General features: G+C 37.1%; 1 protein-coding gene across 4 annotated transcripts in view; it reads left to right on the forward strand.

Moving 5' to 3' along the window:
* Positions 1–12,313, forward strand: part of ARMC3 (armadillo repeat containing 3) — a 102,400-nt gene that overhangs the window by 34,148 nt on the left and 55,939 nt on the right. For all 4 annotated transcript variants that reach the window (XM_069547419.1, XM_069547417.1, XM_069547420.1 and 1 more), the window contains exons 9-10: positions 5,112–5,264; positions 5,641–5,746. In XM_069547419.1, the coding sequence (XP_069403520.1) occupies positions 5,112–5,264; positions 5,641–5,746 (259 nt within the window). The remainder of the gene's footprint in view (positions 1–5,111; positions 5,265–5,640; positions 5,747–12,313) is intronic.

Genomic DNA, 12,313 nt, shown 5'->3' on the forward strand with positions numbered 1-12,313 from the left:
CCAGGTTTCTGGCTTGGACAGCTGGACATGGAATGGTGCCACTCACAGAGATGGGGAACTGGAAAAGAAGAGCAGGTTTGCGGAAAAGGAGAGGAAAGTGATTCCTTTTTGAAAAACTGTGAAATACACGTAGTATAAATTTCTCCATCTTCACCATTTTTAAGTGTACATGCATGCTAAGTCGCTTCAGTTGTGTCTGACTCTTTGTTACCCTATGGACTGTATCCTGCCAGGCTCCTCTGTCCATGGGGTTCTCCAGGCAAGAATACTGGAGCGGGTTGCCATGCCCACCTCGGGGATCTTCCCGACCCAGGGATCAAACCTGCATCTCTTATGTCTCCTGCGTGGGTAGGCAGGTTCTTTACCTCTAGTTTTAAGAGTACAGTCCAGTGATATTAAATTCCTTCGCATTGCTGTGCTACCATCACCACCATCCAACCACAGGGCCTTTTCATCTCACAAGACTGACCCTCTGTACCCATGAATCAATAACTGCCGCCCACTTCTCCCTGCCTGTCGTCCCTGAAATCCACCATGCTTTCTGTCTCTGTGAGTTTGACTGTAAGTAGTTTATATAAGTGGAATCATACAATATTTGTCCTTTTGTGATTGGCTTATTTCACTCAGCATGATGTCCTCATGGTGTTGCAGAAGGGGGAAATTCTTCCAGCACCCAACAGTGGGCTCTTATCTAATACCTGGAAATGGAGTATCCAAGGAAACATGCATGCTGATAAAGCAAGAGACTTTATTGGGGAGGGGCACCCCAATGGAGAGCAACAGGGTAAGGGACCCCAAGAGAACTGCTCTGCCACGTAGCTCGGGTTTTATGGTGATGGGATTAGTTTCTGGGTTGTCTCTGGCCAATCATTCTGACTCGGGGTCCTTTCTGGGGGCTTACACATTGCTCAGTCAAGATGGATGCCAGCAAGAAGGATTCTGGGGACATGTGGTGTCTCCTTTTGACATTTCCTGAATTCTTCCAATTGGTGGTGGCTTGTTAGTTCCATGTTCCTTATGAGAACCTCCTGTTGTAAAATAACTCATGGAAACGGTTACTATGGTGCCTGCAGGGTGGGCGCTTTCAGTCAGTGTTTCCGCTAACAAAGGGTCATTCATGTTGCAGCATGTGTCAGGATGTCCTTCCCTTTTTAACTCTGAAAAATATGCCATTGTATGCTTATACCACATTTGTTGATCCATTCATCCACTAATCGACACCGGACTGGTTCCACCTTTTGGGTGCCGTGAATAATGCTGCTATGAACACAGATGCACAAACATCTCTCTGAGTTCCCACTTTCGATTCTTTGGGGTATATACCCAGAAGTGCAATTGCTGAATCATATGGTAATTCTATGTTTACTATTTTGCGGAACTGCCATACTGTTTTCCATAGCAGCTGCACCATTTTATAGTCTTATCAATGGGGCACAAAGTTTCCAATTTCTTCACATTCTCACCAATAACTTGGCATTTTCTGTCTTTAAAAAGTATATACTAATATTAACAGGCGTGAAGTAGTAGCTCTCTGTCTTGATTTGCATTTCCTTGATAATTAGTGACTTTGAGCGTCTTTTTCATATGCTTAACAGCCACTTAAAACATCTTGGAGAAGTGTCGATTCAAATCCTTTGCCCATTTTTAAATGTGTTTAAATTTTTTTGTTATTGAATTGTAGGAGTTTTTTATATACTCTCTATTAACTCCTTCTCAGAAATATGACTTGCAAATATTTTCTTCCATTCTGTAAGTTGCCTTTTACCTCTATTAATTGTATCTTTTGATGCATAGAAGTTTTAAATTTTGATGTAGTCCAATTTATATTTTCTTAACTCCATTCATAAGTAGGTTTTTACAAATTTTGCTCCTTATACTGTTTTTAAGAACAATGTAATGATCAGTATTCATTTATAACATTCTCTTTTTACTTTCCATCATCATCAAAAAATCTTTTATAGACTAGGGTTAGGATTAGAATCATCACTGGATGTCAAAAACACAACTGAAACAAAAACACATAATACACACTCTTTAAGTTTTGTTTGCTGAGTAAAGTTTTAACATGCACCCCTAAATCAGTGTGCCTTTGACCTAGCACCAGGAGGAGGAAGGCGTTAATTACCATGTTGCCATGAGGTTTATGAACTGGCATTAACATCTCAGCAAGAGCACAGGTGGCCCACTAGCAACTTCTGAGAATGGATAAGGAAAGTATCATTACATACAGATTTATCTTCAGATACAAAACCTCATGCTTTTTATCTTAGTGATACTGAACAACCGTTATTTTTAAAGGACATTGTTCTATTAGTAATATAATTACCTTGCCATCTTTATTATCAGTGTAATTAAAATGTAAATACTTCTCAGTGTAGCAATTCAAAGAAGGTAGTTGGTTAATATGTTAATTCATCTTTTAAATCTATTATAGCCACACTGCAGTTAGCACTTTTGAGGTTTGGTGAACACAGCTGGATTTTGAGAACACTCCCAGCAGGGTTGAGAAACTAATTGCCCACAGTATTTAAATTATTTTTAAAAAATTGTTCCTATAATTGCATATACACTGTTTTTTGTTTGTTTGTTTGTTTTTTAATTTTTTGCAACAACCACATACTCCAAAGTTAGACTTTTCAAATTAATTCTTTTGGTCAGTTTTCCTGATGGAATCCACTCAGAGTGTTCTGTTTAGCATAGTTGATTTAGTTCCATAATGGAAGTCTTAATTGTACACCTGACATTTTAAGTTAAAGATTCTGGAAAAGTTTGAGATCTTGGTTATTCAGGGAAAACTAATAAGGACTACATATATGTTAAAACATTTTAGGGGACACATACTTCAGATTTAAGTATTAATCACAGCTTTTTAATGAAACAGTTATGGCTTGACGGAATTCCAATTTTAAATAAAAGGAGCAAGGGATTAAAATGATAGGATTACAGGACATGGTTCATGATTGGTTTAAGACAAATGAACAGAAGTGTTAGTGACTTCCCTTGTGCCAGCGATGGTCAGATTGCTTGGCATATATCTGTGTATCAGACAAACAAAGGCCCAAAGAGTATTTGCAAAGACAGTGACATCTGACCAAGACACTGGGAAAAAGGGCGATTTTAAAAAACTGTTGTTGAAAGAAGACAAATCATGTATTAATCTAAAAGTGGAAACCTAGTTGTTATAATTTCTGAAGATATCTCTGGGAAAGAAGTTAATTAAAATATGCACAAGTAATGAATTAATTCCACATGTCGATGTAATCTAAGTTAATATCGACATTTTTTTCTACCAAAATATTCTCTTTTGGTATATTGTCTGTATATTGTCACCCTGCTTATTTAACTTATATGCAGAGTACATCATGAGAAACGCTGGACTGGAAGAAGCACAAGCTGGAATCAAGATTGTCAGGAGAAAGATCAATAACCTCAGCTATGCAGATGGCACCACCCTTATGGCAGAAAGTGAAGAAGAACTAAAGAACCTCTTGATGAAAGTGAAAGAGGAGAGTGAAAAAGTTGGCTTAAAGCTCAACATTCAGAAAACTAAGATCATGGCATCTGGTCCCAACACTTCATGGCAAATAGGCAGGGAAACAGCGGAAACAATGACAGACTTTATTTTGGGGGGCTCCAAAATCACTGTAGATGGTGACTGCAGCCATGAAATTAAAAGACGCTTGCTCCTTGGAAGAAAAGTTATGACCAACCTGGACAGCATATTCAAAAGCAGAGACATTACTTTGTCAACAAAGGTTTGTCTAGTCAAGGCTATGGTTTTTCCATTAGTCACGTATGGATGTGAGAGTTGGACTATAAAGAAAGCTGAGCACCGAAGAATTGATGCTTTTGAACTACAGTCACCATCCGCAGTGGTTTTGGAGTCCAAGAAAATAAAATCTATCACTGCTTCCACTTTCTCCCCTACTATTTGCCATGAAGTGATGGGACTGGATAGCATGATCTTAGTTTTTTGAATGTTAAATTTTAAGCCAGCTTTTTCAACTGTCATCTTTCACCCTTATCAAGAGGCTCTTTAGTTCCTCTTCACTTTCTGCCTTTAGAGTGGTATCATCTGATATATGAGATTGTTATTTCTCCTGGCAATCTATTAATGAGAATCAAACTTATGACAAAATTTTCTAAGAAACTGTAATTAGCAAGAAATTATTTGTAAACTATTTCTTTTCCAACTTGTTTTTTTTTCTATTATAGCATTAAAAATGAGTTTGATTTAATGTAAATATTGCCTAGTATATGCTTTTAATAAATAGTAATTTATTTAGGATTAAATGTAGAATACAAAACAAAAAATTGTTTAATATTCTATACTCTAAATACTGCATTGAATTTAATTCAATGTAGTGTTTGTTTTCGTATAGTAATGAGGCTGTCACTTATTAGAAAATCAAACTAAATTGAGAGAAAAACATCAGGAACAAAAAGAACATTAAGCATACCTTGGTTTTTGATTTAGTGTTTTATAGTGGGGTGAATATCATGATAGGTACTTTATTTGTTTTTGGATAGAATTGTGCTATGTTTATATTATGTTTATGGCAACTTAGCAATTATTTTCATTTTTGCTATGTCAGCATGTAACAAGAAAAAAGAAGATTATAAATTCCTTAAGACTTGGAATCACACTTTATTACTCGTTTTTACTTTCTCTGCTCTTCTCTCGAGCATTTAGCTCACAGGTTTGTACATCTTAGGCGTTCTTCAAATATGGGGCTTTGTATTTAAAACAAACAGGTTTTGTGCTCAGTAAGAAGACAGCATGTGTGAATACAGCACATGACTGGCGAAAGTAAGTTCTTACTAGGTCTGAAACTTGCCTCTTTCTTATTACAGAATTTTCTCTGCCATAGTATTGATATCATACAAGAGATTATGAAAAAAAGTGCAATACCCATAATTCATTTTCCATATTCACTATGTTCTAAAGGTTGAATAGGTATATATTTTGTTTAGCTTAGACTACAATTAAAGCTAACAAATAGTTTGAATTCCCATAATTTTGGATGGAGAAGTCTTTATATTTGCACAGTTTCTGTAGCAAAATTCTTATATATATATATTTTCTTTTTACCCCTTTTGGTTTATGAAAGCTGAAAATAGAAAACTTTTTCACGAACTAGAAGTCGAAAAATGTCTTGTAAGCCTTCTGGGTTCTGAAAACGATGGAACTAAAATTGCCGCTTCCCAAGCTATCTCGGCAATGTGTGAGAATTCAGGCAGCAAAGAATTTTTCAATAATCAAGGTAAGCACACTGGAAAAAGCCATTTTGAAGATGTTGTTTTTGTTTTTTTTTTTTTTTTTTTTTTCTTTTTTTTTTTTTTTTTTTTTTTAGTTTTTTATTTTTTAAATTTTAAAATCTTTAATTCTTACATGCATTCCCAAACATGACCCCCCCTCCCGAAGATGTTGTTTTTGTTATTTAGTCTCTTAAGTTGTGTCCAACTCTTTTGCAACCCCATGGACTATAGCCCACCAGGCTCCTCTCTGTCCATGGGATTTCCCAGGCAAGAATACTGGGGTGGGTTGCCATTTCCTTCTCCACTGAAAATGTTTAGGCTGCCATATTCTAGTTCACATGGATATCTGTAAAGTCACATTTTACTTTTCTTTTTCTGTAGGAATCCCTCAGTTAATTCAGTTGCTAAAAAGTGACAGCGAAGAAGTGCGGGAAGCTGCTGCCCTTGCCTTGGCAAATCTGACCACCGGCAATCCTGCTAATGCGAAGTGAGTACAAAAAAACTCATTCAGCACTGATATTTAACAGGCCAAGACAAGCTCATTGTGATCTCCTGCCTTTCAAGGCCTTTCAAGGCAGTTTACATATCCTTTCAAATGCTTCTATGTTGGGTTATTCCTTAGGAGCCCTTATGAAAATGAGTCAGCAGATAGGCCTGTTTTCCAAAAACATCACAAAATCTTGAGGGTTTCTGGGCTTGTTGGGAAAATGGGTGGGACATTTGATGCAGGTAAGAGGCTAAGCCTTGTAGAAGATTCCAGAACAAAGAAAATTGGATAATGCTGGGAAATACTAAAGACGACATTCTACAAATATTGGTAAATCAAGAAAAAAAATTTAAAGAATCAGTTTTTAAAAGGACAAACAGTAGATAAAATCGAGAAATACTTTAAAAGTCCATTGAAAACAACGTATATCAATAAATACCTATGGAAAAAGGCTGAAAAGGAACATCCTCTGTATTCCAAACACCGTGGCATGTAATTTATATTCATTTTAAATTTTAATTGTCGAGATAATCTATCTACTAATTGAGGAAACAGAGGCTCTACAGGTTTCCCTAATTTTCCTGAGTACACATATTCATTCAAATAGAGGAGCTGGAAATTAAAGCTTGATCTATTGGACTCCAAAGGCTCGCTATTTCCTCTACAGATGATAAGGTTGCTTATAAAACAATAAGAATTTCTAGAAGGCAACTTTCATAAATAAAGTGATTAATGCCATTTGCAATAAGATGGGTGGGCCCTTGAAGATACCATGCTGAGTGAAATAAGTCAGATGGAGAAAGACAAATATTATCTGATTTCCCTCTTATGGGAATATAAAAAACTAGCCAGCAAAATTAATGAACAGCCCAACCAAACAGAAACAAACTTGAAGATACAAAAAAAAAAAAAAAAAAAAAAGGGAGCAGTAGTTACCAGAGGGGAAGGGGCTGGGGGAATGCAAAATAGGTAAAGGGGATCGACTGTACAGTAATGGACGGAAACTAAATTTTTAGTGGTGAGCACACCATAGTGTATACAGAAGTAGAAATATAATGTACATATGAAACTTGTATAATGTTACAAACCAATATAACCTCAATGAAAAATCTAAATAAATAAAGAAAAGTAAAAAACCAATTATTTACCCTCCTTAAATATGGTATGAGTATTAGGGTTCTCTAGAGAAACAGAACCAATGGAAGGTGTGTGTGTGTGTGTGTGTGTAATGAATTTATTATAGGAATTGGCTCATGAGCTTATGATGACTGAGAAGTCTCAGGATCTGCCGTCTGTGACCTGGAGAGCCAGGAAAGATGGTAGTGATGGTCAGTCCCAGTGTGAGAACCAGGAGCACTGATGTCCAAGGAAAGCAGATGATGGTTGCCCCATCTCAAGAAATTCACCCTTCCTCCTCCTTTGTCTGTGCGTGTGTAGTCAGTCATGACTCAACTCTTTATAACTCCATGGACTGTGCAGCCTGCCAGGCTCCTCTGTCCATGGGATTTCCCAGGCAAAAATATGGAGTGGGTTGCCGTTTCCTCCTCCAGGGGATCTTCCCATCTCAGATATCAAACCTGTGTCTCCTGCGTCTCCTACATAGGCAGGCAGATTCTATACTACTGAGCCACCTGGTAAGCCCTGGCTCTTTGTTCTGTATAGTTCTTCAATGAATTGGATGATGCCCACCCACGCTGAAAAGAGGAATCTTTATTCAGTCTACTGATTCATTCAAATGCTGACCTCTTCCAGAAACACTCTCTCACACACACTCAGAAACAATGTTTCACCAGCTGTCTGGGCACCCCTTAACCCAGTCAAGTTGACCCATAAAATTAACCATGTCATTACGTCAGTTTTTAACATTCACATATTATGGTTTTCTGGCACTGCTGCTAAACTTATCCCTTCCTTATTTGAAATAAATCCTCCTCCACCCCATCATATGTTTCATCTGTCTCTTATCCTTTCTTTCTTTTTCTCTACTCACACACAAATTTTTATAAGACCTTGACAGAAAGACTCAAAATCTAACAATGCCCAAGAAAAATGTAGCCAAAATGCGTAAGCATCAAAGCAAAACTGTGTTCCTTTAAGAGCTACAATCTTTGACACAATCATTTCCTAAATTCAGCGTGCATCATCACGTGCATGAAAGCACACGCACGTCTAGAATATCAGGTCATAGTAAGCAGCAATTTGAGAACAGCATACTCAGTGATTTTTCCAGTATAGTCCCGCTAGTGCAAAAATCTTATCAGTGACACCAAAACGCTTCACTCTCCAGTGCATTTAGATTTATATATTATCTAAAATACTCTAAAAGGCCTCTAGAGTGTATAGCTGTCTTGATTTGATGTGAGACTGCCTGGCTTACCTCGTTTCACAGTTTTATATAACATCCTAGACAATCAGGATGATAAGTAATACTCAAAGAAGCTGCCTTCAGATTTTCTCTCAATTTTCCATTTATCAAATTTTTGTTATCTGCCAATATAGTTCCATTTTGTCCACAGAGAGGTCAATTAGGACTAGATGGTGCCTGACTTTTCTTCTGTGATAATCAACTTTACTTTCTGTAACTTAATTTTTCTTATCAATTTTAATTGCTGTTATTTCTTTAACCTATCATGTGCTGTACATTCTGATTTCTTTTTCCAACTTATGTCTGCTAAGGGAAATGGGACCTGAATGAAAGTGGTTTTATGGTTTTTTTGAGGTCTATGTAGCTTTTACTTCGGACTTTTTGAGCTAAAAAATACTGAAAATTAATGGTTTTGAGAAAGATACAGAGTCAGATTTGACCTGTTTGTGCCAAATGCTGAGAACTGGGGTTGAAAAAGATTCTGTCATCAATCGAAAGGAATGAAAACAAGCAAGCCCCACTGTCAATCCTTCTAGGCAGTCTCCTGGGTCTTCTAAGCTAACTACAACAGAAGAGACCACAAAGATGATTGGTTATTTGTAGCATCCACTCAAATCACCTTTAAAAATTATATCAAACTTGGCATGGGTGTTTCCAGTATCACTTTTTGGAAACAGTCCATTTCATCCCCTTTCTTAGCAATGTACTGTAGGATCGAAGGCTGAGTCCTTGGCTCTGCTGCTGGGTAACTGGAATTGAAATAATTAGAAAGCCGCTTTTCCACCACATCTAAGTATTAATAGTAAGAGAAGAAAGCAAAAACCCAGAGCTGATGTCTTCCAGGTACCTTTAGTAGCTGTTGGGATACTTGATATTTGGTAGCCTAATTTTTTTTTTTTTTTAATGCCTTGAAGGGCTGAGAATTCCAGTTTTGTTAAAATGTAACCTCTTCTCCTATACTCATATCTCAAGGTGCCTAAGATGGATTTCTAATTCTTAAACTCAGGGCACCTTCTGGAGTTAGAGACTCACCTCATGAATTAGATGATCACTGGCTTGTTATGACAACATATGATGCTGGTATAATTTCCTTTATGTATGTTGAGGGTAAATCAAAATTTTCTAAAGTAAAAAATGAAAACCAACTGGAGGAAGGAGGAGCATACTTTGTGATGACTTTTTTTTTTTTTGCAAAATTGACAAATGCTTTTTTTAAGTCAAAGTATTTTTATAATCTAAAAACATAATTTTATAATATGCATAAAACTTTATAACCTAAAATACCTGAATTCAGATTTGCACACATCTTGCTTTCTTCCAAAAGAAAACACATTGAAATGTAATATGACAATGAATGAATGTCAAAGTTCTAAGAACCCAAAACAGAGACAAATAAAAATATGATGATGAGAAATTTGGTAGCAGTGACAAACCACCAGACCACCCATACCTCTTTGTGGAAGATGTTCATCTTTAATTATAAGTATGACTTTAATTGCTACCAAAAGATCTTGGCTAGTTGTTATTGTCTGTGAATGTGGTTTCCTAGATAAAGTCTTCTGGACACTTGAAAATTTACTTCTATAATCAATAAAGGTTTTTAAAAATATATAATGAATTTGAATAAAAATCTTCTAAAATCCTCCCCCTCCAAATTTCTGATTGTATGTTCACTAAACTTGGGAGGGGAAAGGGGATGCACTGTGGTTATCATTTTGAGTAAGTGGCTATCATACATTCCATGGTAGTGTACTCAGGCCCCTTAGGGAAGGTGGGTGCTTGCCCAGTTGCTGAGGATAGCCTCCAGGTAGAACGCCTTTGGGCTGATACATCTTATTGACTCCTTACACAGGCTGGCAGTGTTAATGTTGCTGTCTCTAGAGTTGATGGGTAGGGCCAACCCTGCCAACATTCTCTTCAAATTCCTTCAGCCAGTGTAAAGCTTGGATACCAGGTAACCTAAGCTTTATCAAATTTTATATAAAAGCAATAATGGAGGACCTGAGGCCACGTCTCTAAGTGGTGTTTTGGTCCTCACAGGCCATTTCTTTCTTTTCTGATAATTCTCATGTGTGTTCTGGATATGTGAAGTCTCCAGGTATTTTTGCGTTATGGATAAGTGAAAGTGTAATTTAAAAAATAATTCAACAAACACAAACCCTTTTACTTATAAACAAACAAGCCAATGTCAGGGAGTAAAATGATGATGAGTAAAATAGACAATAAAGTTATTCTGGAAGTTCGTTCACCTCCCAGGAGTGTTTTGCTTTAGGCCTTTTGCATGACCATCCCTTCTGTATGGAATGTTCTTCTGCTCCATGAATGCCCACCACGCAGTTCCCCACCCCCTCAAGTCTGCCCAAATGCCACCCCAAGAAGGCCGATGGTGACCACTGTGGTCACAGCACACCACCCACATACCTTCTCCATCCTCCTTTCCTGTTGCCCTTTTCTCAGAGCTCTTAACGTTTTCTTAGCAACACACAGCTCATGCATTCTGCTCTCTGACCAGCTCCCAGTGAGTCTGTTTAACTCACTGACACACAACAAGCATCTAGAGTAGTCCCCATCCCATAATAGCATTTTGGGGGTGGGGTGGGGGAGTGGGCGCACACCAACAACACAATCAAAAGGAAAATGACAGTGAAAGAAGATCTGTCTGTTATCAACCAGTGCTGATAACTTAAAATAGAAAGTGATCATCTGTACTGCGCTGTTTGTTTTCACACAATTTCCTTCACAAAGTGGAGAGCAACTTAGTTCTAAGAGTCTTCTGGCCATACTTTCCATTCTGTATTATCTGCAGAATAAAGGTAAAAGTGGACAAAAAGCAATGAATAAGAATAAAAATAACTATTTGAGGGTACAGGAAAAGAGGACAAGAAGAGCCAGAGTCACTTATTTAAAGTGATGGGAGGAAAAAAAGTAAAATCATTTTTAAGTGAATAAGTAACAAGTGAGGTTAAAACAACCGCCATAGAAAGAAATAGGTGGAAATGGAAACAGAGAAACAACAATTAATTTTATATAAATATGTAATCCAGGGGACTTTCCTGATGGTCCAGTGGCTAAGATTCTCAGCTTCTGATACAGGAGACCCACATTCAATCCCTGGTTTGGGAAGTAGGTCCCACATACCACAACTAAGACCCAACAGCCAAATAAATTAAGTAAAATTTTTAAAAAGCATTAAAAACGTAATCCAGTTAGTTAATTTGAACACGATTATCCTTTTTTGGTTCATTGTTAATCTTTTTGACAATTCTCAATATATAATACTTTTTAGAAAGGAGAAAGTTGTTTATTTTTGAAAGTAGTACTATTTAAGCTAAACTACATATTTACATTGTACTTCTTAAATCCAATTAGTCATATCAAAGTTTTATATTATTTATGTAACTACCGAGAGCATTTGTTCTTGGTTGACATTTCCTGAGGGGCAGATTCTCTATATTAAAATAGTTTAAACTATTAATTTATAGCATCACTGCCATCTGTTGGATCTGATCAGAATTAGAGTTTTTCAGTTATTCCAAGAATGAGAAGTGTTCAGCGCTTTTCATTTCCCAATGCCAGCAGTGAGTAAACTTTGGATATCGGTAAACAATGAAAAGATTAGAAAATAATGTGATTGCCAATTAGATATTTTTCAAAAGATACAATTATTTGAAGAAATAAAACATGAATAAGATTAAATTATAAAAAGTAATAACTACAATTACTTTAAGGTTTATAGAGAGGTCAGCTGAAACTATGGTTTTGCTATAGAAAATGCTCAATCAAGTCTCTGTTGTATATCTATGCTGCTGCTAAGTCACTTCAGTCGTGTCTGACTCTGTGCACCCTCACTGACCGCAGCCCACCAGGCTCCCCCGTCCCTGGGGTTCTCCAGGCAAGAACACTAGAGTGGGTTGCCATTTCCTTCTCCAATGCAGGAAAGTGAAAAGTGAAAGTGAAGTCGCTCAGTTGTGTCAGACTCTTAGCGACCCCATGGACTGCAGCCCACCAGGCTCCCCCGTCCATGGGATTTTCCAGGCAAGAGTACTGGAGTGGGGTGCCATTGTATATCTCTAGATCATACTAACTCACTCTTGATTCTTCATATTTACTTCATAGTGTCTCCATAAAGAACTGGGTGATTTCCTTAAATCGTGGAGAACTTGTTATCTCCATTTCCTTATTTGTAATGTCTTAAATGTTTA

The sequence above is a fragment of the Ovis canadensis genome, chromosome 13 (genome assembly GCF_042477335.2).
Source record: "Ovis canadensis isolate MfBH-ARS-UI-01 breed Bighorn chromosome 13, ARS-UI_OviCan_v2, whole genome shotgun sequence".
NCBI lineage: Eukaryota > Metazoa > Chordata > Mammalia > Artiodactyla > Bovidae > Ovis > Ovis canadensis.